This window comes from Mobula hypostoma, chromosome 27 (genome assembly GCF_963921235.1).
Source record: "Mobula hypostoma chromosome 27, sMobHyp1.1, whole genome shotgun sequence".
NCBI lineage: Eukaryota > Metazoa > Chordata > Chondrichthyes > Myliobatiformes > Myliobatidae > Mobula > Mobula hypostoma.
In genome coordinates this window covers 8,889,751-8,915,271 of record NC_086123.1, presented here as the reverse complement: position 1 = coordinate 8,915,271, position 25,521 = coordinate 8,889,751, and the positions used below count along the sequence as shown (strand labels likewise).

The window sequence follows — 25,521 nt, the reverse complement described above, 5'->3', positions numbered from 1 at the left end:
TGAACAGAAAAAAGATTGAATCAGAGAGGTATTGCAAAATGATGGAATGTGTCACTGACAGTGCTTTCAAGTGGTACTGACTCAATGGTGCCTGCTCACCGATGCCTGATTAAGGGTTCTCTTTTCTCCAGACATCATCATAGATTTGGTCCAACGATGGACGAGTGAGTTGAATTCCAGAGGTGAAATAGGAATTATTGCCTTTGTTATCAAAGCAATATTCAACCAAGAACAATGTTAAGGAGTTCTTGTAAAACTGAAATCAGTGGGCTGGAGTCATACCGCACACAAAAGAAGATGGCTGTGGTTGTTGGAGGTTAACCATTTTAGCCTCAGGTATCACTGCAGAAGTTCCTCAGGGTCGCGTCCTCAGCCCTGCTGTCTTCTGCTGCTTCATCAATGAGTTTCCTTCCATCATAATGTCAGAAGTAGGGTTGTTTGCTGATGATTTCACAATGTTGAATTCCAGTTGCAACTCCTCAGTAAGTGAAGCATTTTGTGTCTCCATGTAACAGGACCGAGAGAACATTCAGGGCTGGACTGTTAAGTGCCAAATAACATTCATGTTACTAAATTACCAGTCAATGTCTGTCTCCAACCAGTGAGAATCCAACCTCTTTGTTTTATCATGGTCATGTCCTTTGCCATTAACATCATTTGGGTCATCAAGGACCAGAAACCCAACTGAACCAGCTATGTAAGTACCATCACTATAAGAATAGATCAAAAGTACCCTGTGGTGAACATTTCACTTCCTGACACCTCCATATTCTCCTTTTCTTCAACAAATCTCAAAAAGTTCGTCATGCTCCAAGACAAAGCAGTATACTTGATTAATGCTCGACTATTCACTATAAACATTCTCACCACTACCACGGCACTGTGGCTGTGATGTGTATCATCTCCAAAATGTACTGCAATTGCTTGAAGAGTACCTTTCAAACATACGACCTTTACTACTGCAAAGAACAAGGCACAGAGGAACTCACAGACCATCCTGATCTAAAAAATAATTCTTCACTCTTGCTGAGTTAGATCTTAGAACTTCCTATCCAACAGCACCGTGAAGACGTTATCAATAGTAGAATGGAACCATTTCAAAAAACATTTCACCACCACCACCTTTAGGGTAATTAAGGATGGGTAAGAAGTCCTGGTCTTCCCAGAGACTCTGACATCTCCCCCAAAATGAAAAGGAAGTCTCTGCTTTGACTGTGAATGTTGATGGGCATTTAAACAGTGGGAGGCAGTACAAATGATAAGCTACAAGCCCAAGTACACAGGGCAACAATCTAGTTATAATCCGTGTGATGTCCTCAGTAATTATTCCTTATTGACTTAGCATTCTTGGGATTTGGAACTATTTAGTAGTCTTCCTCAGTGGAACACTGAACTGAGCTAACATAAAATGGAGATTGGTTCAGTCTTAAGGGAACTTTGTTGCTATAATGTATGTTGCATATCCTTTCCTTTCACACTATAGAAATGGTGGTGCAAAATGGGCAAAGACATTTGCATTCATAGGCAGAGAGGGCTCATAGCTCCTATTCTTCATTCTTCTTATTTCTTGGTTGGTTCCTCTCCCAGGTCAATGAGATTTCAGGATCAGAAGAAACTTTGGTTATTTTAAACAGTGACTCACCACACCTCACCCTAATTCTACATTCTCTCACAAGATGAAACATCTCGAGTTCCAGCTGAGTTTCTCCAGCATTTTGTGTGTATTGCTTGGATTTCCAACATCTGCAGATTTTCTCTTGTCTCCACAACCAAGTTGTGACTTCTAAGAATATTACCTGTTGTAGACAAGTCCTGTCTCACTTTTTAAAACCCTAGTGGACAATATTTCCTCTTAAAACAGTCTGCCCATTTGAGGTGTGTCTTGTAAACCTCTGAACTGCTCCAACGCATCAACATCCTTCCCTAACCTTTGAACTTATGTTCGATTTTGAGAAAAGATGGGGTTCATTTGCTCATTATTATCACTTGAGTTAATTGATAGATTTCCTCCACGATCTAATCGTAAATTTTTGGTACTTTTTTTTTCTTGCTGGCGGTTTGATGTTTATCTTTAGAAGCTTTTTGTATGACGCATGGCTCCGGGGTTGAACATCTAATGGGGTTTCTTTTTTCCTCACTTTTTCTTGCTTAGTAAGGGTTTTTTTTCTTTTTTTATATTACCAAAATTTTTTCAATCTTTAATGTTTTTTTCTTGAGACATTGTAAGTATTGCTTACTTTGATGTTCTCGTGTTAATTTTGGATAATAATAATAAAAAGATTTGAAAAGAATAGTAATACTATACGTGGCATTCTAGATGTGATCTCATCATTGCCTAGTAAAGCTTTGTTTCCCTTTCACAATAAATAATATAATTTCTTAGCTTTCTCTCTGAACTCCCTTGCTTATGGGCCCACTTAAAAATGTAAGCAGCACACAAAAAGCTGGAGGAACTCTGCTTGTCAGGTACCATTAATAGAGAGAAATAGATGTTCGACATTAAGGGGTTAATGCACTTCATCCGGACCAATGAAGGATCTCAGTCTGACTGCTGACTGTCCTTTTCCTACCAGTGATGCTACTTGATCTGCTCAGTTCCTCCAGTTTTCTGTGAATTATGCCAGATTCCAGAACCTGCAGCCTTTTGTATCCCCAGGAAAGTGCGTGGTTCTTCCCTCGGCAAGTTCGATTGATATGGAAACCACCACCGCTCCCACCCTTGCACCTGAGTGGTCAGAATGAAACTTGGTGATAACACATCCTTGTGTTAAGTGGCTGGATTTTAAAATTAGAATCAAACGAATCACCACTGGTTTAACTGAACTCAATTTAAACTGAAAATTCATTTAGTTTCTGCAAGTTGTGGAATCATGGGTCATTTATGAATAACTGAGTGTGCTTTGTGATTTCATCATCGTGCTTGCCTAAAACCTGATTTTGAAAGATCTAATTAATTGTATTATTTCATGCCACTAAAGTCTTTCTTAACTTTATTCAGTGAATGGGTTGCTAGTGGTCTTTGACACCACAGTTGGGAGAGAGCTTGCAATGTAAACCATTTCTGGAACAATTCTTGCTAATCGATCAAAAAATATATATAGAATTCATGTGAGAAATGGAATTGGACTTGGTGAGGATCTTTTCTCATCCACTTCCAAATAATTTAGTAGGAACTGTGCCATTTTCCACAGGGGTTCTATCTGTCTGTAATTAATTAAGCACTATCAGGCCACAGTATTAAAAGATAAACATTTAGGTGTTCTTTGCGGGGAATTCTAGAAGGAAGTGTTCTGAATTCAGGTCAGCGATAAACTGGGCATTTTCATTAGTTTATGCCAGTGACAAACTGTGCCAGTAGAAATGGATTTTTAAAAGATTTGAAGAAATAAATCAAAGAAGAAAAGCTAATAGTGTTGGGGGTAGCAAGTAAGGTTGTCTAAGGCTACTGCAGGGTGTAGATCAGATGAAAAGTTGGGCGGAACTTTTGCAACTTCATCCTGACCAGTGTGAGTTGCTGGATTCGATATGTCAAATAGAGAATAGGGCATGTGCTATAAACAGTAAGGCATTAAGGAATGTTGATGAACAGAGGGCCTTGGAGTTCAGGTCCATTGTTCCCTGAAAGTGGTAATACAACTAGATGCAGACAAAGGCATAAGGAATGCTTGCCTTTAAGTGTTGGGGCATTGTGCAAAAGTTGGATGGTTATGTTGCAACTTTACAAAACACAGTTAGAATGTATTTGGAATATTGTGTGCAGTTCTGATCACCACAGAATAAGAAGCATGTAATTGCACTGGAAAGAATGCAGACAGGATTCATTAGGACGCCATCTGGATTGGAGCACTTAAGTTATGGGGAGAGACTGGAGGGGCTAGGTTTGCCTGGAGAAAAGGAGGCAGGAGGATTAACTGACAGAGGTGCACAAATTATGTGAGGCATAGAAAGCATAGATAGTTGGTATTTTTTTCCCATAGCAGGGGTATCTAAAACAAGAGGGTAAATGGGATGGGCAGAATGATTGATATAGATGTGGTGGGTTAAAGAGTCTGATACTTTGCTATACGAGTCTATGATTCTAAGTGTTGGATTATGCTTTCTTCAACAACTTACTGCAATAACAAACACATGTTCTTGCTTACATTAGGTCAAAAGCAATGCATTTTTAAAACTATTGAGCTAGTAACTTCACAGTTTACATTTGTATTTTATTTTTCCTTTAACTTGCCTCTCTATGGCAGTATTGTTTCAGTGTAATTAAAATTAATAATGCAATTGATTGAGCCCAAGTAAAATTATTTTATCTTATCTTTTCTGTAGATTTTCCACCAAGTATTGGATGTCTCAGACCTGCACAGTATGTGGGAAAGGAATGCTTTTTGGCTTGAAATGTAAAAACTGCAAGTATGTAATCAAATTTTGGAATTTGAGTTCCTTGGTTCCCTGATCGCAGTGATAATAATTAGAGAATGTGTACTTTTCAATTATGTCAGTGCCGGATAACTAGAAAAGTAGTATTACCATCCCTGCCCTCAGAACTCTAGCCCGGGATTTTCTTGGATCCACTTGGGATGTCACTTGAGGCCCTGGTTTCTCACCCAAATGGTACAGTCTACAACAGTACTGCAGTCACATATTGGAGTGTAAAGTTAGACTTGCACAAGTTTCAGAAATCCGTAAGGTACTCACTGAGAGGCAAGAGTGCTTGTCATTAAATGGTGAAAGAGAACAGTGTAGAGGGCAACTTAATACCTTTAGAGTTACCATCTTCAGAAAATAAATATTGCTTTCCATTCTTCATAAAGGTCCTTAGAGATACTAATGCAAGTTGATATAACACCAGTGATATATTATTTTCTATGACTTATGCAGAAGTTGAAAGTGTAGTATGAAGCAGCAGCACTACAGGGAATTCAGGTGGTTCCCTGACGTCAGAGGATATCAGAGGTTGAGTCATTCTGTATGTTAATTCTTTATCTGAGTGAATGGCCCAGTGGTGAGATTGGCAGGAACTAAGAGTGGAATGGCAAATGCACAAATTGACAAGGAAATTGAAATGGTTACACTAAAAACCTCTCCAATATTTCCTTTGTGCATTGTAAGACACGGGGAACTAATACCACCGTGCTCAGGCTGCTTGATGAAGTGTCTCGGTCCAAATCATCGACTATTTATTCCCTTCTGTAGATGCTGTCCGACTTGCTGAGTTTCTCCAGCATTTTATGTGTGTTGCTTAAGATTTGCAGCATTGGCAGAATCTCTTGTTTATGACAAACATGGGAAAATCAGCAGGTACTGGAAAACCAAAGCAATGCACACAAAATGCTGAAGAAACTTAGCTGGCCAGGCTGCATCTATGGAAAAGAGTTAGCAGCTGGTGTATTGGGTTGAGACCCTTCATCAGGACTGGAATGGAAGGGGAGAAGTCAGAGTTAGAAAGTTAGGGGAGGGAGGGAAGAAGTACAAGGTGGCAAGTGATAGGTAAAACCGGAAAGGGGTCGGGGGGATTGAAGTAAAGAGTTGGGAAGCAGATTGGTGAAGAGCTAAAGGGCTGGAGATGGGGGAGTCTGATAGGAAAGGACAGAAGACTATGGAAGAAAGGGAAAGGGAGGAGTACCAGAGGGAGGTGGTGGGCCATTAAGGAGATAAGGTGACAGGGAGAAATGGAGGATGGGGAAGGGGAGGGGAGGGAAAATTACCCAAAGTTTGAGAAATCGATGTTCATGCCATCAGGTTGGAGGAGCAACACCTTATATTCTGTCTGGGTAGCCCCCAACCTGATGGCATGAACATCGATTTCTCGAACTTCCAGAAATTGCCCCCCCCACTTCACCATTCCCCATTCCTGTTTCCCTCTTTCACCTTATCTCTTTACCCGTCCATTACCTCCCTCTGGTAGTCCTCCCACTTCCTTTTCTTCCATGGTTTTCTGTCCTCTCCTCTCAGATTCCCCATTCTCCAGCCCTTTATCTCTTTCACCAATCAACTTCCCAGCTCTTTACTTCAACCCCTCCCTCCCGCCCAGTTTCACCTATCACCTACCACCCTGTACTTCATCCTTCCCGGCCCCTCCAACTTCTTACTCTGACTTCTCACCTTCCTTTCCAGTCTGACGAAGAGTCTGTCCCCGAAACATTGACTGTTTACTCTTTTCCCTAGATGCTTCCAGGTCTGCTGAGCTCCTCCAGCATTTTGTGTGTGTATGGCTTTTGTTTATGAGGCTACTTCAGTCTTTGGGTCTTCCTGGGAAATTAAAATTTCATCAGTTAATAGTTTGGATGGTTTGAAATATTTAATTGCTGGTTTCAGGTTTACACAATTTAAATAAAATCATTGCTTTGCTGGTCTTAATGATATTAAACCAGTCTGCTGATGACTGGATGAAGAATCAACAGCAATATTTTCAAGTTTAAATAATGGGCATCATACTCTGACTTTCCAGTTTAGTCTTCAGGAGCAACCAAATAAATAACAAATAAAATTAGATTGTAAGCCTAGCAATTTATTTATTGAGATCCAGTTCTGGCCCTTCGAGATGTCCCACCCAGCAATTCCCCAATTTAACCCTGGTCTAATCACAGGACAATTTACAATGACTGGTTAACCTACCATCTGATACGTCCTTAGATTGTGGGAGGAAATGGGAGCACCCAGAGGAAACTCATACGGTCACAGGGGGAACGTACAAACCCCTTACAGGCAGCAGCGAGCAATGAACTTGGGTCACTGGTACTGTAAAGCGTTGTGCTTACCACTACACTACCGGGCCACTCAAATGACTCAGCTCAAATCAGAAAGCCATGAAAATAATTTATGCTGAAAACATCAACGTGTTTTGTATTCACGTGTTTATGGGCTTGCTACAAACAGGGCTCAAAGTGATGCCTCTTGCCGTTATTCTCATTTTGCACCATTCCTGATCTGGGCTGCGTTAAATGACATGATGCCAACTGATGGCTCCAGTAATTTCTAATGAACTCCAGAAGTTCCCAGCTGTGCAGACGTCTCTATTTCCTGTGAGCTTTGTGTAGGAGGGCAATAAAAATGTTCTTTTTTTATATGTCTACTAAGTTTGCAGTCAGCAAGTCCCCTCTTTACTGCAAAAATAGTTTTCTTTGAAGTCAAGCTCAAAGCAAGAGGATTCTATTACTGCAGCAATAGATATTTAAGGGATACAGAATCAAGCTGAGCAGATTGATTGAGATATAGAGATCCACCATGATTTATGTAGATGTTGGAACTGGCTTTGGGAATGTGATACTGCAACTTTAAGGTGCTTCACAAGATAAGGCTTACTTTACGTCTTGTCTCATGGATAGCAACAACAATCATGAAATCAGCCCAGGTCCTCAGGAAATGCGTCTCAGATCAATTGAAGAACTATTTACTAGTTTATGCAGTAAACGACAGATGAATTACCATCTGGGCAATCTGTTGTTCATCCACTTTATGGAAAACTAGCGCTTTGCCAGGGTGCTTATCGTTATAAGTAGCCTATGGCTATGCCCTGTCTTCTATTCCTAGTCTTTTTAGAGTAGTGGTCTGTTTTTGCTTTACGGTAAAGCGTTGTGCTAACCACTACTGTGCCACCATAATGTAATAAAAGGAAATGTGATATAAAGTGGTATGTATAGTCACTGAGATATATCAGGAGTTCCCAAACTTTCTTGTGCCATGGACCAATACCAATAAACAAGGTGGTTGTGGACCCCAGTTGGGAACCCTTGCTCTATGGTTGAGATAATGGTACTATTTTGCAGTATTCTCCAGCAAAAGTATTAAAGAACATCATAGTGAATTGTGTGTACTTTCTCCATATAATATAGTATTACTTTGTAAATAGAGTGATCTAACTGTGCCCTTTGGCGCTGAACCGATAAATAAGCTTTTTGAACCATCTGTGTTGTAATTTTTCACACGTCTAATGAAGTACAAAGTGCATGATTGCGTTACATGAAGGTTTGGAGCACTGGCAGATAGACAGGCCATGCCAGAGGGTGACTGGATCAGATTGGTTGGCTAATTTACACCCCGGCCTATTTATTTGTTATTGCCTTTAGATTCCCACTGGGCAAATCCCCAATGTGTTCCTTTTATCACAATAAATACAATAATAACTAGAAGCAGAATTAAATATTTACAGGGTCTCACATTGTCTTAGTGATAGAATTTTCGCAATCTCTAGATTAGATGGTAGTAAATGGGATGGAACCTGATCTCCATGGAAAGCTGACTTTTCCTCCTGCCATTTTGGGAGACTCAGAGTAACAAAACTGAAATTGGTTTTATTGGATTTTGCCAAAAACACACAGATCTGGGGAAGATAAATTTACTACTTTGAGAGGTCATCGTCACTCATTATATAATGCAACAAGATGATCGTTGGCAGGATTTAAAATCCCTATTCTGGCTCCTGCTCCCTTTCCTTTCCTGTTGGAGGGTCTTGGCCTTCAAACATCCAGTGTTTATTTCCCTCCATAGATGTTGCCCGGCCTGCTGAGTTCCTCCAGCATTTTGTGTGTATTACTCTAGTTTTCCAGGACCTGCTGTGTTCAGAATACCAGTCCATCCTCTAATCAGAACATGATTTGTACCGGCTTTGGGAACACCTATAATCAATACAGCTTAAAAGGGACGTTACAGTTCGAGCATCACACACAAAATGCTGGAGGAACCCAGCAGGTCAGGCAGCATCTGTGGAAATGAGTAAACAGTCAGCGTTTTGGGCCGAGGCCCCATCAGGACTGAAAAGGCAGGAGGAGGAAGTCAGAATAAGAAGGTGGGGGAGAGGGAGGAGCAGCTGGAAGGTGATAGATGAAGCCAAGGGGGGTGTGAGAGGAGGAATGAAGTGTGAAGTTGGGAGGTTGGAAGTGGGAAACGGAAAGAGCTAGGGAAGAATGCGTCTGATAGGAGAGGAGCGTGAATAATAGGAGAAAGGGAAGGAGGAGTGGCACCAGAGGGAGGCGGATTATAGGCTGGCGAGAAGAGGTGAGAGGCTATAGTGGGGAAATAAAAAAGAGGGAATGGGTGGAGAAAAGGTTATTGAAAGTTGGAGAAATTGATGCTCATGCCATCAGATAGGAAGCTACCCAAACAGAATATGAGGTATTGCTCCTCCAACCTGACAGTGGCTTCATCATGGCAGAAGAGGAGGCCATGGGCTGACATGTTGGAATGGGAATGGGGACAGAAATTGAAATGGTTGGCCCCCGGGAAGTTCTGCTCTTCTGTGGGTGGAGCTGGGGTGCTCGACGTAGCGGTCCCCCAATCTAGAAGAGGCCACACCGGGAGCAACAGATACAGTAGGCGAGTGCACGTGAAGTGTTGTTTCACCTGGAAGGTCTGCTTGGGGCCCTGAATGGAGGTGAGGGAGGAGGTGAATGGGCAGGTGTGACACTTTGGCCACTTGCACAGGTAAGTGCCAGGAGGGAGATTAGTGGGGAGGAACAAATGGATGAGGGAATATGTAGGGCGTGATCCTTGCAGAAGGTGGAGAGTCAGAGGGAAGGGGAGGTAAAGATACGTTTGGTGGTAGGATCCTTTTGAAAACACCAGAAGTTGTGGAGAGTGATGGAGTGATGTGTTGGATGTGGAGGTTCATGGGGTGGTAGGTGAAGAGGGTGGGAAGATAGGATGAGTGTGGATATCTGGGAAATGGAGGAGATGTGGATGAGGGCAGCATCAGTGGTGGAGGAAAGGAAACCCCATTCTCTAAAGAAGGAGGACATTGCTGATGTCCTGGAAAGGGAAGCCTCATCCTGGCAACAGAGGCAACAGAGATGATGGAACTGAGAAGACAGAATGGTATTTTTACAGGTGTGGGAAGAGAAATAGTCAAGGTAGCCATGGGAATCAATGGATTTAGAGAAGATTTCAGCAGGTTTGTCTTCAGCTTTGGAGACAGAGAGAGAGTGAGAAAGGGGGAGAGAGGTGTCAGAAGTGGACCAAGTAAATTTAAGGGCAGGGTGAAAGTTGGAGGCAAAGTTGATCACATTGACAAGCAGCACCAATGCAGTCATTAATGTAGCGCAGTATGAGCAGGGGAGCATTACCAGGGAAGGTTTGGAACTTGGAATATTCCACAAAGCCAATGAAAAGGGAGGCATAGCTGTGGCCCATACAGGAGAAAGGCAAACTTATAAGTTAGAGTCAGTGAGTACAGAAAAAAGCCCTTTGGTGCAATTAGTCTGTATTAATCCTCAAACAACCATTTACACAAATGATATTTTACTTTATTCGCTCCGCATCTCCATCAGCTTCCAGAGATTCTACCACACAGCTTTATTTTCAGTGGCCAATTAACTTACCGACATGCATGTATTCAGGATGTGGGTGGAAACAGGAGCACCCAGAGGAAATCTACACATTCACAGGGAGGATGTGCAAACTCAGCACTGGAAGTCAGCATTGATCTAGGCTCCTGAAGATGTGAGGCAGTAGCTTTACTAGTACTTCCGTTGTCCCCAGTAAGCAAAGTAACAAAGAATTCTATCTAAAAATATCTTCGACATGAAGTAATGCTGCTGTATTTACCTATAATAATATATAGTTTTCCTTTCTTCATTAGGTTGAAGTGCCATAACAAATGCACCAAAGAAGCCCCACCTTGTCATTTACTTATCATTCATCGTGGAGGTGATGTTTAAATATTTGAATTATGTAATTTTTATTTGTATAACTTACCTTCTGAAATTAGTCAATTAGCAAATTTATTGGATTAATTAACTATTCTTTCTTTCAATTTTGTGAATGTGTAAGTGCATTTCCTTGATGATCAATGCAGATATTTTACTTAGCAAGGCACAGCACCTTCGATAAATTTTATATTACTTTAATATTCTAATAGTGATACAATTCCATAGGAGTAAATTGAAATTACATTAATAAAATTTGTATGATGATATGTGTACTGTTTTTTTCAATAATAACCCTATTTTGTTTGTAGTAAGATTTATAACATGCATGAAATGTCACTGTAAGATAATGCACCCCCCATGTGTATCATCGGCCTCAGGGTTAATCGAACAACAAATTTTATTAGAGACCGCAATAAAATCTGGAAGTAGAATTCGGATTTATGCACAGTTTTTCAGGAAATACAGAGGATGCTTGACCTAAAGCAGAGCAGCAGAGATGAATTAGCTGTAAACGATTACTTTATTAATAGACCACAAAATAGCAATTCTTGAGGGGCCACAAAACCAGACAGGACAGAAACTAAACACAACAGGCTCCAAGATAAATTTTGGGCAGAGAGAGTGAAGGCGAGGAGCAACTAGTTGAGGCCAGCTGGTTTAATGAGTGAACGAGGACTGTGTATGAGATCTGGGGTTAAGTAGGCTGCAGATAGCGAGTCTGAAACAAGTGGAGGTGAACCTTATTAGTTAGGTCGAGACTGAACGGTGCCTGCATGTGTAGGCCTGACACACTTTAAGTAACCAGATATCACCTAAAACAGGCTGCAGTGTAATAGGAGTAGCAGTAATTTTAAAATCACTATTTCAGGAGACCAGCATTCTGCACTAAATCTAACATGGGAACAGATTCCTAGACCCATATAATTGATAGATCTAGATAAAGATTCAATAAAAATTCTCCTCCTCTGATTCTGGCAAAACTTTATTTTCGCAAACACGAAGAAATCTGCAGATGCTGGAATTTCAAGCAAAACACACAAAAAATGCTGGTGAACACAGCAGGCCAGGCAGCATCTCTAGGAAGAGGTACAGTAGATGTTTCGGGCCGAGACCCTTCGTCAGGACTAACTGAAAGAAGAGCTAGTAAGAGATTTGAAAGTGGGAGGGGGAGGGGGAAATACGAAATGATAGGAGAAGACAGGAGGTGGAGGGATGGAGCCAAGAGCTGGAAAGTTGATTGGCAAAAGGGATATGAGGCAGGAAAAGGGAGAGGATCATGGGACGGGAGGCCTAGGGAGAAAGAAAGGGGGAGGGGGAAGCCCAGAGGATGGGTAAGGAGTATAGTGAGAGGGACAGAGGGAGAAAAAGGAGAGAGAGAGAAAAAATAATAATAATTAAAAATAAATAAATAACGGATAGGGTATGGGGGGGGGGAATGGGGCATTAATGGAAGTTAGAGAAGTCAATGTTCATGCCATCAGGTTGGAGGCTACCCAGACAGAATATAAGGTGTTGTTCCTCCAACCTGAGTGTGGCTTCATCTTAACAGTAGAGGAGGCCGTGGATAGACATATCGGAATGGGAATGGGACGTGGAATTAAGATGTGGAAATAAACAAAACTTTATTTTGTTTGTTCTTGACTAATTTAAAAATATAGATTTGATGATGCAAGGCCATTTGGGAAATGCATCATAAATTTTCTCTTTTTATGGCTTTCGTAGTCTGAAGGTATTTTGAAAGTCTTGAATGCAAATTTGCAATAAACACTTTAGTCTTCATATTTAGTCTTTATCTAAATATTTTTTAATACTTAGTTGTTGTAACTTAGTAAATATAACAAGTCCTTCAAAGCAGAGTCTACCAAACGCTGCTCCAAGATCTGGCCATCTATTCTTTGAGACTTGACTATCCAGACCTCTGAATGCTCATTTCTGTGTGTGTCCATCTTCCTGGAGCTAGATTTATTTCAGGCGTGTTAGTCATATTGGTCTCCTCAGATCTATGGCCATAAATTAGTGATTCAAAATTCAAAAGAATTATTGCTATATCTGCTACTCTGGAAACTTGTTTAGGTGATATCTAGTTATGCAAAGTGTGTATGTACCAGTAGTTATTTGAATTGTGCATGAATATTTGATAGCTATTTCTAAAGTGTTATTGTTCCATTAACACCTAGGTCCATGACATTTTTTATGCAGCCAATTCTGTTAAGATTTTTGTTTCTTGGTTGAATTTTGTGAGTTTGATACTGCTGTACAAAGAAGAGTTGATCCTTTGGAAAACAAGTCTGAATACCAAAAATTTTGAACAATTTCAGAAAGACAGTTTAACAACAACAGGCAGCCAGTTTGAGTTCAGATCTGTGAAGACATAAAACTTAGACATCTGTACTTTAAAAGACATTTAATATTTTTAGTTTTTCATGCCAGTTTAAGGTAGAACTAATGTAACTAATGTACCTATTAGAGGCTGAAATGATGAGACAAAATATGTTATTTGGAAAGATTAATTGAAAGAAATTCCTTGTAACAGTGATCAAAATTAATACAAGGTTACAGAACAAGAAACAGTTCACTCCACCCCATCCAGTCCCACTCCATACCATGCAAATCTTTTCCTTATGCTGTATACCACATCTGGAATTTTATAAATCTGTGCTGAGATTACAATTACTTTATGACTTTTAAAATTTATGTGCAAAATATCAATTTTATTGACCCATCCTCTCCAACAATCGAGTTGCTACTTTGGTTTAAATGGAAAGATTCTTCTATCACCTGATCAAAATCTTCTAAGCAATGACATGTTTTTAAGTTTTGGTACAAATAGTTCCTAGAATTCCTCAAAAAAAATTCCACTTTCTGTAAATCCGCAACCTTGCACTAGCTTCCCTTAATCAATGAAATCTTCAAAAACAGGACTAGAACTAAGTTGTTATCTATTTTCTTTTCGTATCTCTTCAACAGGATGAAAGTAGTATACTTTCAACTGTGTAGAAAAAGTTACATTGAAGAGACAAGATGTTCCTTTAAACTTGTAGGATTAATTTTGAAAATTCCTCTGCTTGTCGCATGTCCGGAAAAGATAGAAAGTGGTTAATTTTCAACGTGCCAGAAATTCAATTTAAAATACAGGGTCATAATCTACTTAAACCTAAGGGAGGGAGGGGAGGGCAGAGGGCAAGGGGAAATTCATATAAATAGAAATGTCTTTTCTTCTAATCAATGCTGCCTTGTTCTTTATTTGAGGGTGCTGATTTTACTATGGAGAGCCGTCATTTAAAATCAGCTAAGTTATTAATTATGAAATAAATCATGGTCATGCATAATAATAGTAATCTGCAAAGCTTTTTCCTCACTTGTAGCCATCTCTGATTTTCAGCAAGACTCGTGCGAACAGAATCTGTGCCATGTGACATTAACAATCCTCTTAAGAAGCCACCCAGGTACTCTGATCTGCACTCCAGCCAAACACTGCCAAAAACCAACAAAATTAATAAGGTAAGCCTTTATGTTTTCCTTTAGTTCATTTATATTAGACAAATAATATTACCATAAAAATTACACATTAATCACAATCAGAATCAGGTTTATTATCTCTAAATAGGTCACGAAATTTGTTGTTTTGCGGTAGCAGTACAGTGCAAGATGGAAAAATTACAATAGGTTACAAAAATAAATTAGATTCAGGATTCAATATTGTTTAAAGTCATTTCCTGTACTCAAGTGTAAAGGAGAACGAAAAAATATGCATTAAGATACAGAACGCAGTGTGTGAGGCCTCCATCAGTCAGGTCGGCCACGGATGTTGTGCCCTAGCTGTCTAGATATGCAAGCCAGAGCAGTACGATATGGAGAGCAAGCTGTTGCCCATGTAGCAAGCTCCCCCTCTCCACGCATCTGACGAATCCAAAGGAACGGCAGAGACTGATACAGTTTGGTACCAGCATTGTCACAGGAGTTACCAGTCAGCGTTGAACTCAACATAAGACTGTCTTAGGGACTCCAGCTCCGGATTTTTCCCTGGGGGTTTACTCCCAAAGCATTTCCCATGAGTGGGTACAGCCGCAAGGCAGTGGAAGTTTGAGGTCAGAGGTTCCATCTAGAAGAACACAATAATAATAAAACATATAATAAATATAAATACATAAGATAGCTTATGTACATAAATTGATTGTATGTCCATAAAGTGACAGTAGGCACAGGAGTGTTTGTACGTAAGGTGACTGGCAGGAAATGGTAAAGTAGTGGTGGTTGGGAGTGTGGAGTGCAAGAGACAAATAATGACATTGGGTTCAAGGGTCATTCTGATGATGATGGGGAAGAAGCTGTTATTATCGTGTTGAGCAAAGATCTTCAGACTCGTGTACCTCCTTCCCGATGATAGAACTGCAAAAGGATTATGTCCCAGATTGTAGGGGTCTTTAATGTGGATTTTGCCTTCTCGAAGCACCACCTCCTGAAGATGTACTTGATGTCAGGGAAGGTTATTCCCATGATGGAGCTGCTGGGTCTGCAACCTTCTGCAGCATCTTATGATGCATCGGAAGCTCCATACCAGCTGTGATGCAACCTATCGGAATGTTCTCCATTGTATACCTGCATACCTGAGGTCTGATCCATTTTCTTGCTGTTATACACTGAGAACCAATTTTAATTGGGTTGATATATTACCCCAGCTGAAGAGAGGGAACTGGAAGAAATGTGAGATTGGGGGCCCCAAGGAAGAGCTGCTGAGGATAAATATATTTTTAAACGTGAAGAGAATTCCTTGCAAGTCCTGGCATCGGACCATGAGCAGGCTCTTCAAGTTGCATTCTAAGATGACTCACATTTGCGGCGCAATCTGCCTCTTGCCTAGATAGGCTGCACTTCTTGTAGACCACCCGTACAAAAGCAACAGCATGGTACCAAGTGTGCATTGGACACATATTTAGGTGCTGCTGTTTGTCACAGTGCACGATGCCTGGAACACCCGGAAAAAATGTCAGACGGTAATCCTCAGGCATCTGTCTTTAATTTCTCAATTTTCTTTGACAAGTCCTTGTGATAGGAATTCAGTTTTGCATCGTATCACAAAATGAAATTTCAAGACCTTTGTTAAAAACGGAAACTGCTGGAAGTACTCGGCTGGTCAAGCAGTATCAATGGATTTAGGAAAAGAATCGATATTTCAGGTCATAGATCTTTCATTGGACTGTTGGAAAAAGGGAAAAAAAGATGAGATAAACTGAAAGAGACAGGGTTAGCCTCATTAGTGCAGTAAGTTACCTGAAATTGCTATGTTCAGTATTAAGTCCCAAAGGTAGTATTGTACCCAGACAAAAGATGAGGTGCACTTCCTTGAGTTATGAGAAGCCATACAAATGAACACCCAAATTAGAATCAAGAGTACACACTTAGCTTCTCAAGTCTTTGCCACAATTTCCACCATGAAATAAGGTTATGGATGATCTTGCTGTAAGCTCAACTCCATGTATAGGAGGCCAAAGTCAGAGAGTGCAGTGGGAGTGAAATGAAAAATTGAATTGGCCCTGAAAGCTAAGAGTCACTCTTGCAGGTTAAGTAACTATTTCACATCATGAGTACCAATTGCAATACAGTTGTAGAAGTCCATTATATTTAACAAGTTACTGGTACTTCATTTACAATAAAAGTTTGGCATACTGGATTTCATAGGTAATGTCCAATCAAATATGATATTTAACCAAATAGCTGGTGAACTATGAGGCCCTGGGTGGTCAAGGCACTGTTTTTGTGTCAGCCCAGTTGGTCATTGAGTCCTGTCCTGATGTGGGCCTGGTCACTTACTGAGCATTGTCCAAAGTTTTCTCGTCATTCACTGAGTGATACCCATTGTTGATTATTAACTACACTCTGTCTGATGTTGGATGGGTGCTGTCTGCATTCTCAGTCTGGTCACTCACCCTCTGCTCCCTTGAGGCTGGTTGTGTGACTCACTGAGTGCTGCCCATGATTTTTTAGACTGATTCCCATTCATTGTTAGTCGGCACACTCACCGAATTTGGTTTTCGACATCAGCCTTATAAATGCAAAAAGACAGGTACTGAGTCAGAATAGAAAAAAAACAGCAAATAGTCAAAAATTAATAAAGGAAGAAAAATAGAAGCACATCAGAAAATTAGCCAGAAATGTGAAAACAGGCAGGAAATATATTTGCTGATCTTCCCCAGAGGCAAATATTCGATTAGTAGAACTTACAATAGAAAATAAGGAAATGTCAGATGATATTTTGGACAGCCTATTGCTGTGGAGGATACAAGTCCCATTACTGGAAATACTTGTACATTAGGCAGTGGAAAGAAAGGATGAAATCATGAAAAGTACAATCAGCCTTAAAGTGATAATCAACAAATTGTTGGAGAGAGTCCTTGATGATGGATGCTACTCGATGAAGTATGTCGTGCCAAATCTTCACAAGTGTCTAAGAAAGTAGAGGTGCTGCTGTGTTTTCTTCATAGTGGCACCTATGTGCTGGACCAAGAACATTTCACTCTCTGAAATGATAACAACAGGAAATTTATAGTTGCTGGCCCTCGCCACCTCTGATCCCCCAATGATGACTGGCTCATAGATCTTCAGTTTCCTCCTCATGAAGTCAATAATCAGCTCATTGGTTGTAGTGATATTGAATGAGAGGTTGTTGTTATGGCACATTTCAGCCAGATTTTCGATCTCCCTTCATTACCACCTTCGATTCAGTCAATGACAGTAGCATCATCAGCAAACTTAAATATGGCATTGGAGCTGTGTTTAGCCTCACCATGGTAAGTATAAAGTGAGTAGAGCAGGGAGCTAAGCACGCAGCCTTGTGGTACACCTATGTTGATGCTGATTGTGGAGGAGATATTGTTGCCGATCTGAATTGACTGGGGTCTGCAAGTGAGGAAATTGAGGATCTAATTGCACAAGGAAGTATTGAAGCCTAGGTCTTGAAGCTTATTGATTAGTTTTGAGGGGATAATAGCATTGAATGCCGAGCTCTAATCAATGAAGTGCATCCTGATGTATGTGTCTTCGCTGTCCAGATGTTCTAGGGTTGAGTGAAGAGCCAATGATTGCATCTGTTGCTGATCTGTTGTGACTATAGGCAAGCTGGAGTGGATCCAAGTCTCTTCTCAGGCAAGAGTTGATATGTTTCATCACTAGTCCCTCAAAACACCTCATCACAGTGGATGTAAGCGCAACTGGACAATAGTCAATGAGGAAGGTTACCACGTTCTTCTTAGGCACTGGTATAATTAAAGCCTGTTTGAAGCAGGTGGGTACTTCAGACTGCTGAAGCAAGAGGTTAAAGATAACAGTGTACACTCCAGCCAGATGATCAACACAGGTCTTTAGTACTCGGCCAGCGACCCCATCTGGGCCGAATGCTTTCCATGGATTCACCCTCCTGAAGGATGCTTCCATGTTGAACTCAGAGACTGAAATCACAGGGCCATCTGGGACTGTGGGAGTTCGTGACGGTACCTCCATGTTTTGATAGTCAAAGCGAGCATCAAAGGCATTGAGCTCATCTGGGAGCGAAACCTTGTTGTCACCTATGTTGCTTGGTTTCTCTCTGTAGGAGGTGTAAGCATTCAAGCCCTGCCACAGCTGTCGAGCATCTTTCAGTGACTCAAATCTCCTGAGTTCTGAAAAGCAGAGGGATCTGGATGACCTGGCATGTGATTGCCAAAGGTAGTATACAGGTATAGCAAGGCAGTTATGAAAGTTAACAGAATATCATTGTTTATTACAGGAGATATCACTTACAAAAAAAATGAAATTCAGTTACATAGGACACTAGAGAGACCATATCTAGAATTTTTGTGTAAGTGGTTGGTATCCTTATTTTTAAAAAAATGATAATATATTGGAAGTATTTCAGATAAGGCTTAGAGACAGATGCCTGGAATAAGAGGATTGTTCTATGAAGGGACATCAGAATACTAGACTTGCATCTTTTTTAAGTTTAGAAGAGCGAGAAAGCACTTAATTGCAACATCCTGAGGGGTCTTGACATGGTGAATGTGGAGCGGATGCTCCCTTTCATGGGAACCTAGAAATATGGATGACTGTTAAAAAGTAAAGGATCAATTGCCCAATGAAGATCCAGATGAAGAGCCTTATTTCTCTCAAGGGGCTGTGATTCTTTGAAATTCTATTCCTAAAAGGAGAGTGGAAGTCTTTGAATATTTTTAAAGCTGAATTAGAAAGATTCTTGATTAGCAAGAGGATGAAAGATTACTGGTTGTAGGCAGAAATGTAGAGTTGAACTTTTAATCAGATTAGCCACGAGCTGATGGAGCAGGCTGAAGGATACGAGTGGTTTATTCTTGTATCAGTGATAGGGCCACCACATTCTTCATTTGGATCTTCCAATACACAGAAATGGAAGAGGAATTGACCTACTTGAACTTTTAGTTCATTCAGATAAGGTTACATGAGTTCAGGCTGAAATCTGTCCTCTTCTTGCTACTAACAGATAAATTACAGTTTACATCCACTAAAAAGATGGATGCAGAATTTGTTTATGCCCATTAATCTGGCAATGCATTATCACAATTCGCCTGCTGCTTTAACTATATGCCCGGGCACTGCTATGCAATTAACGTCAAAACAAGGGAAACATTATATAAGCCTTTGTTCAAGTTGGCTGCTGCTCTCCAGAATTGAATGGGTTGTTAAACATAGGTTATTGAGCAAATGATGGTTTCCTGCTGAAAGAACAACCAAATCCCATAAATCTGGTAGCACTGGGCTCTTGGCACAGTTATCAGTATAATTTAAATGCTATCAAGACCAATGAGCCAGTGGTTTCTCATGATCTGTTGCTACTTACTGCCAAGGCATTAAAATTAATATGAACCCTCTAATGGGCATTGTAAAAGATTGGAGAATCATTGACTGGTGAGCACAGAAGCTGACAAAATTACCCAACCTGATCAAAGTTCAAAGTAATATTCCTCAGCAAATCTACAGAATAGTAATTATAACAGGATCAATGAAGGATCAGCTAGCGTGCAGGAGATAACAAACTGTGCAACTGCGAATATAAATAAATAGCAATAAATAATGAGAACGTGAGATAACAAATTAGAGAGTCCTTAAAGTGAGATCATTGGTTGTGGGAACATCTCAATGGATGGGCAAGTGAGTGAAGTTATCCCCCTTTTGTTCAAGAGCCTGATGGTTGAGGGGTAGGAACTGTTCTTGAAGCTGGTTGTGCGAGTCCTGAGTCTCTTGTATCCTCTACCTGATAGCAGCAGTGAGAAAGGAGCATTACCTTGGTGGTGAGGATCTCTGATGATGGATGCTACTTTCCCATGACAATGTTTCATGTAGATGTGGTCAATGATTGGGAGGGCTTCAGCAGAGCTTCAGTGATTTAATAATTTGTGATGTTTGGAACTTCAGAATACTGGTCGACTAAGAAAATGGAATAGGTGGTGCCTTTTTTTACATTATGCAAATCATTTGCAATAAAAGATGAAATGTAAATTAAAAGCAGAGATTGTGCAAGTTGCATGCAGTTTTTTGATTTTCATTCTGGGTTCTCTTCATGCCTGGCGTGTGCAGTATTGTATTAACAACCTGTAACGAATGCTTGAACTCCTCTTGACAATCTTGATTTTCACATGCATGACTCAGGCAGCAGCTAGTTTTCATGGTACTTATGGATTCTATTTCTGCACAAGTTAGAGGCAACCTGCCTGAGTGACTCATAGGCCAATTCAGGGAAGTCAACTCAGGTGAGATCCGTTTTTCTTTTGAAGTGTTTTCTAGCTCCCAACAGTCTCTCTACACTGTTTGGTATACCAAACCTTTACTCATCTCACCTTCTCAACCTGTGCTCAGCCCACAACACACCAACTCATCTTTTGACCTGACCCAGAAACTAATCACCATCTTTTACCTCCCCAACAGTGATCCTGCTTATCTCTGACTTGTCTATCAACCCATTCTGCTTCACTATATCTATTTCATGACCAAAATGGCAAGACCCTCAATATCCCATTCAGTTGCTGAAATGAGGACATTCTCCAATTGAAAAATGTATTGAAGTCAAAGCATTTTCAATAATTTTTGACTCAATTGGATACCAGACTGAATCAGAATGAGAATCAGGTTTATTATCACTGACAGATATCATGAAATTTATTGTTTTGAGGCAGCAAACATGAATATTATAATAAATTAAAATAAGTATATATAAGAATCAATAGTGCACAAAGAGAGACAAATAGTGGCGTAGTGTTCATGAGTTCATGACCCATTCAGAAATCTGATGGCGGAGGGGAAGAACCTGTTCCTAAAATGTTGAGTGTGCATCCTCAGGCTCCTGTACCTCTTGCCTGCTGGTAGTAATGAGAAGAGAGCATGTCGTGGATGGTGAGGGCTCTTAATAAGGGATGTTGCTTTCTGGAGGCAACGCCTGTTGAGGATCTTCTCAATGGTGGGGAAGCTCGTGCCCATGATAGACCTTGCTGGATCTACAACCTCTGCGGCCTCTTTTGATCCTGCGCGTTTGAGCTGCTGTACCAGGTGCCCTGATGCAACCAGTCTGAATGCTTTCCACAGTATGCATGTAGAAATTTGCTACCATCTTTGGTGACATACCAAATCTCTTCAAATTCCTAGTGAAGTAATGCCGCTGACCTGCCTCCTTTGTGATTGCACCACTACGCTGGGCTCAGGATAGATGCTCAGAGACATTGGCACCCAGGAGCTTGAAAACAGGTTATAAAATTCTCAACACAGCTCAATTTTTGTACAACCTATTTTCATGAACACTTTTGTCAAGAACAGTCAAATTTATTTTGCTTTGTAGTTTGGATAATATTTATATAATACTGGATTGGTTAAACATAATATGTGAATAAATTGCGATAATATTTTTCAGAAGCTGCTCTTCAGTTGCATATACACCTCTTATTTCTCTCTCACAATTTGGCTCATTGAGTCTATATGGGATCTCTGAGCAATCCAAGTCTCCCACTTACTTCCCTGTTGTCTTTTCCTCTCCCAAATTCCCACTAAGTCCCTTCTGATTCTCCTACAGCACATCCTACATGAGAAGTAATTTACAATAGTTAATTAACCTCCCACACGGCGTGCCTTTGGGATGTGGGAGGAAGTACACTGCCCCAGGAGGAGTGTGCAAGCACCTTGCAGACGTCACCAACAACCTCGATCAAACCTTGCTTGCTGTGTTTTTGATGCAGCGTCTCTACTTGTTGCAATGCTGTTTCACAAGTTACTAAGTTTCTGACCTGTTTTACCATCTATCAAAGAGAAAACTCACAGCTCTAATAGCAGACTTTAATCATGCTCATCTTTACTGCTAAAATAAAATGCAATGGAAGTATAATGCAAATCAGACACTGGTAGCTCTTATGTTAATGGAAACTTGTGAATAAAAAAAACTGTTAAAAGTGGCGTAACGTGCAATTCTATGGTGCATGTGGACCCCATATTTTCTCTCCATAGCATCCTGCCCTGACTTTGCTCTCTATTTAGGGTGCTCAACATAACCATGGGGTTTGGGGTTTAATTAGCTTTGTCCCCATCTCAAGGCATTGGGAAATTAAGAGAAGACTTACTGCACTGCAATCAGGAATGAGTTATGACTGTTCTTTTTTAGATAAAAGGTTGCAATAGGCGATTTTCCATGCGTGCTTGAGATTATGAAGAATTTTGCTGGATTGATGGGGAGAGATTATTTCTACCATCAATAATAGAGGACAGAACAATTGATGCAAATGGCTAAACTTACAAAGGGAAAACAGGGGAATGGACTAAAAAGTACACGGATTGTCTGAAATAATGACAGGAGCAGAAGAAATAGTAAGTTTCCGAAGGGATTGGTCACATTTTGAAAAAACATTTAGTAAAGGTGTGAGACAAATTGGCAAGTTCTTTCAGAGAGCTATCCCATATTCAGTGGGCCAAATAACCTTCTCTTGCGCTGTATAATTTTTGTTGCCTGTGCATATGCACTGTACATTAGGTATTCCAAGCTAATATGATTTGGTTTTAAGAATTAAAAGATTCTCAATCTTGGTCTCTGCTAAAAATACATATGTAGATACCAGACGAGAAGCAGCACCAGCTTGATTCACCAAGTTCTAGATATGGAGCACAGAAACTGGCCATTTGATCCAATTTGTATATACTGGTAGTTTAGCCTTCCTCCTTTTCACTTCTCAAAATAAATCGGTGTAAAGATTCCCTTTTCCTAGCTATTGATGAAAGTAAGTGAAAATGTAAAGGATTGCCAATTAATTTGAATTCACACACAGTTTGAATATGTTAACTATATGAATTAACAAAGGTTATATATAAGAAATGCTTAGTCTTGATTTCCTAGTGCTGACCTGCATGCTGTTTTTCCTTCCCTACTTTGTCATTTCCGGGGAATAAATTTCTTCCCAAAGCCATACTCCATCATCAGTTGCTGGACTCTACCCCTGGAGTTCCCATCAGAATAATTTCAACATGCAATCCTACAGATTGGAAAACATCATTAACAATTTTGATTATCTGCAAACTCATGTCCTTTGCCTGTGTATATTTCTCTAGCATTCAGAAAACTATAGCAATATTCAGAAATAATTGACAAAATTTTGTATTCATTGAAATTATTAAACAAGGAACATTTAAACCATAAAGTGATTAACTATAAACTCAATAAATTTAGGAATATGTACATTATTGGTATTTGATTTTGTTTTACAATAGAATGAAGCAGCATTTAACTCAAAATGGAATTTTTTTGAAAAACAGTTACTAATTTACTATTACTAGTATCCCTAAATTAGTTTATATTCTCAGCAGCTGATTTGGGTGAAAGAAAATGTATGGTGAGTTATTTAGTAATTTATAGTTTTTGTAACAATAAGAAAATAAGATGGTATTTACCCTTGTGTTCCATAATATACTAATATTTAAAATGTGGTTTCATTCAGGTTGATTCCTGTTTTAATTTGTTAAAAGTGATAGGCAAAGTACCTATTGTAACATTCAGTTAACGTATTAAATTACTACATTTGTTCAACCATGTATTAAGTAATAACTTGTGTTTTAGAGCTGGAGGAAACACACCTAACCCTCCTCTCCTACGGTAATACAGTAAATGTACCTCATGGAATCAGTCTGATGTACCTGCATTTGCTTCTAAAGCCTGGGATATTTGGACATCTACAAGCTAAGTCCACATCTGTGATTGCTCAACCATGGTCAGCCAACTAGAGATCATCCCCAAGTACCAGACGATGCTTTCACTCCCCTGAGCATTGTCTGTTCTGCTTTACCACCATCAATGGCAGCTGTCCACGTCTCTCCACTGATATTGTTATGTCACCCAGAGCTAGGAAAGATATAATGGAGTGGATTTGACATAATGATTCTCTGAAAACACCATCAAAATTTATGCTCCATCTCCAAAGAAAAATAGGGTTACTCCATCAACGCTGCCACCACTATGTATAGTACACATCACCTAATGTCACTTTATGTACATACAATCAGTCTATGTATATAGCAAGTTACTGTTAATTATATTTTATAGGATTGATTTTATATTTATAGTTATTGTGTTTTATTTTAAATTGTGTCTTTTATGCTGCATCAGATCCAGAGTCTCAATTACTTGCTGTCCTTTACACTTGTGTGCTAATGAATTACATTCAACAATCTTGAAAAAGAAAAGGGCTTCAGGAGCCTGAAGACCCACCCTCAATGTACAGTTCCTTTGCCTCCGCCATCAGATTTCTGAATGATTCCTCAATCCGAGAACACTACCTCATTATTCATCTTTCCCACTATTTATTTATTTTGCATCTTACAGTAATTTTTGTGTCTTGCACTCTGCTGCTGCCACAAAATAACAGGTTTCACAACATATGTCAGTGACAACAAAACTGATTGTGATTGTAAGGTTATTTCTCCAGATTAGTGTCATAAATTGAGCATAATTATAGAGTATAAATTATATATGTAAAATCATTCCTCATAATTAACAGCAGTAAAGCCTCCAAGTTTAATTCGGTGACTGGAAATTACCCAATTGTGTACATGCTGTCTAGGGTATGTGATATTACTATTCATATGTTAATGTAAACTTTTTCCCTTGCTTTATCTGCAGGATCATATACCGGTTCCCTACCAGCCTGATTCAAGCAGTAATCCTTCATCAACAACATCTTCAACACCATCCTCTCCGGCACCTCCTCTACCTCCCAGTGCAACACCACCTTCACCCCTTCATCCTTCACCACAGTGCACCCGGCAGCAGAAACAGTTCAACCTCCCAGGTACAGCTCTTCAGTATTCCGTGTATTCTGCTGAAGTAAGTAGAAAGTATCATGGTCATTTTTATGAATTTTCTCAGCTGATGGGGAACCATAATAGATGGGCAACTGTTATGTCTCCTACAATTTCCTGAGAGAGAGACTTGTGAATTGGTTGTATCAACATAGATAATCAGCCACAGTGTGTTCTTCTTAAGTTGGAAACTGAAAGTTATGGATGCACACAGCAAATTACAGTTGTTGGTGGAACATTTCACTTTGTTCTGGAGGTATGTTAACTCTGCAGCCTTAGTATATTAATCTTTGTGCTACTCCGGCCTTTTAAAAGTACGAAATAGTTTAGTCTTGCTGCCTTCATCAGTGTTTTCTCTATGACAATGGGTTAGTTCATCATTTCTCTCCACAGGCATGGCCTCTAGGAGCTTAGGTCAGGAAAAGTGACAGGATAGTTTAAGCTTAATTCTCCCACTCCTTGATGAAAAGTAGTTCTCGACTACAAGAGCCATCAAGCTTACATGAAATGAGTAGGAGTTACTCTACTGTGTGTGATAATCACCAAATTATTAATG

At 40.0% G+C, this 25,521-nt stretch overlaps 1 protein-coding gene across 2 annotated transcripts in view; it reads left to right on the top strand.

The window, feature by feature from the left end:
* The window catches only part of ksr2 (kinase suppressor of ras 2), a 376,394-nt gene that overhangs the window by 243,040 nt on the left and 107,833 nt on the right, over positions 1–25,521 (top strand). For both annotated transcript variants that reach the window (XM_063034229.1, XM_063034228.1), the window contains 4 exons: positions 4,321–4,404; positions 10,568–10,635; positions 14,020–14,138; positions 24,787–24,955. In XM_063034229.1, coding sequence (XP_062890299.1) covers positions 4,321–4,404; positions 10,568–10,635; positions 14,020–14,138; positions 24,787–24,955 — 440 coding nt within the window. The remainder of the gene's footprint in view (positions 1–4,320; positions 4,405–10,567; positions 10,636–14,019; positions 14,139–24,786; positions 24,956–25,521) is intronic.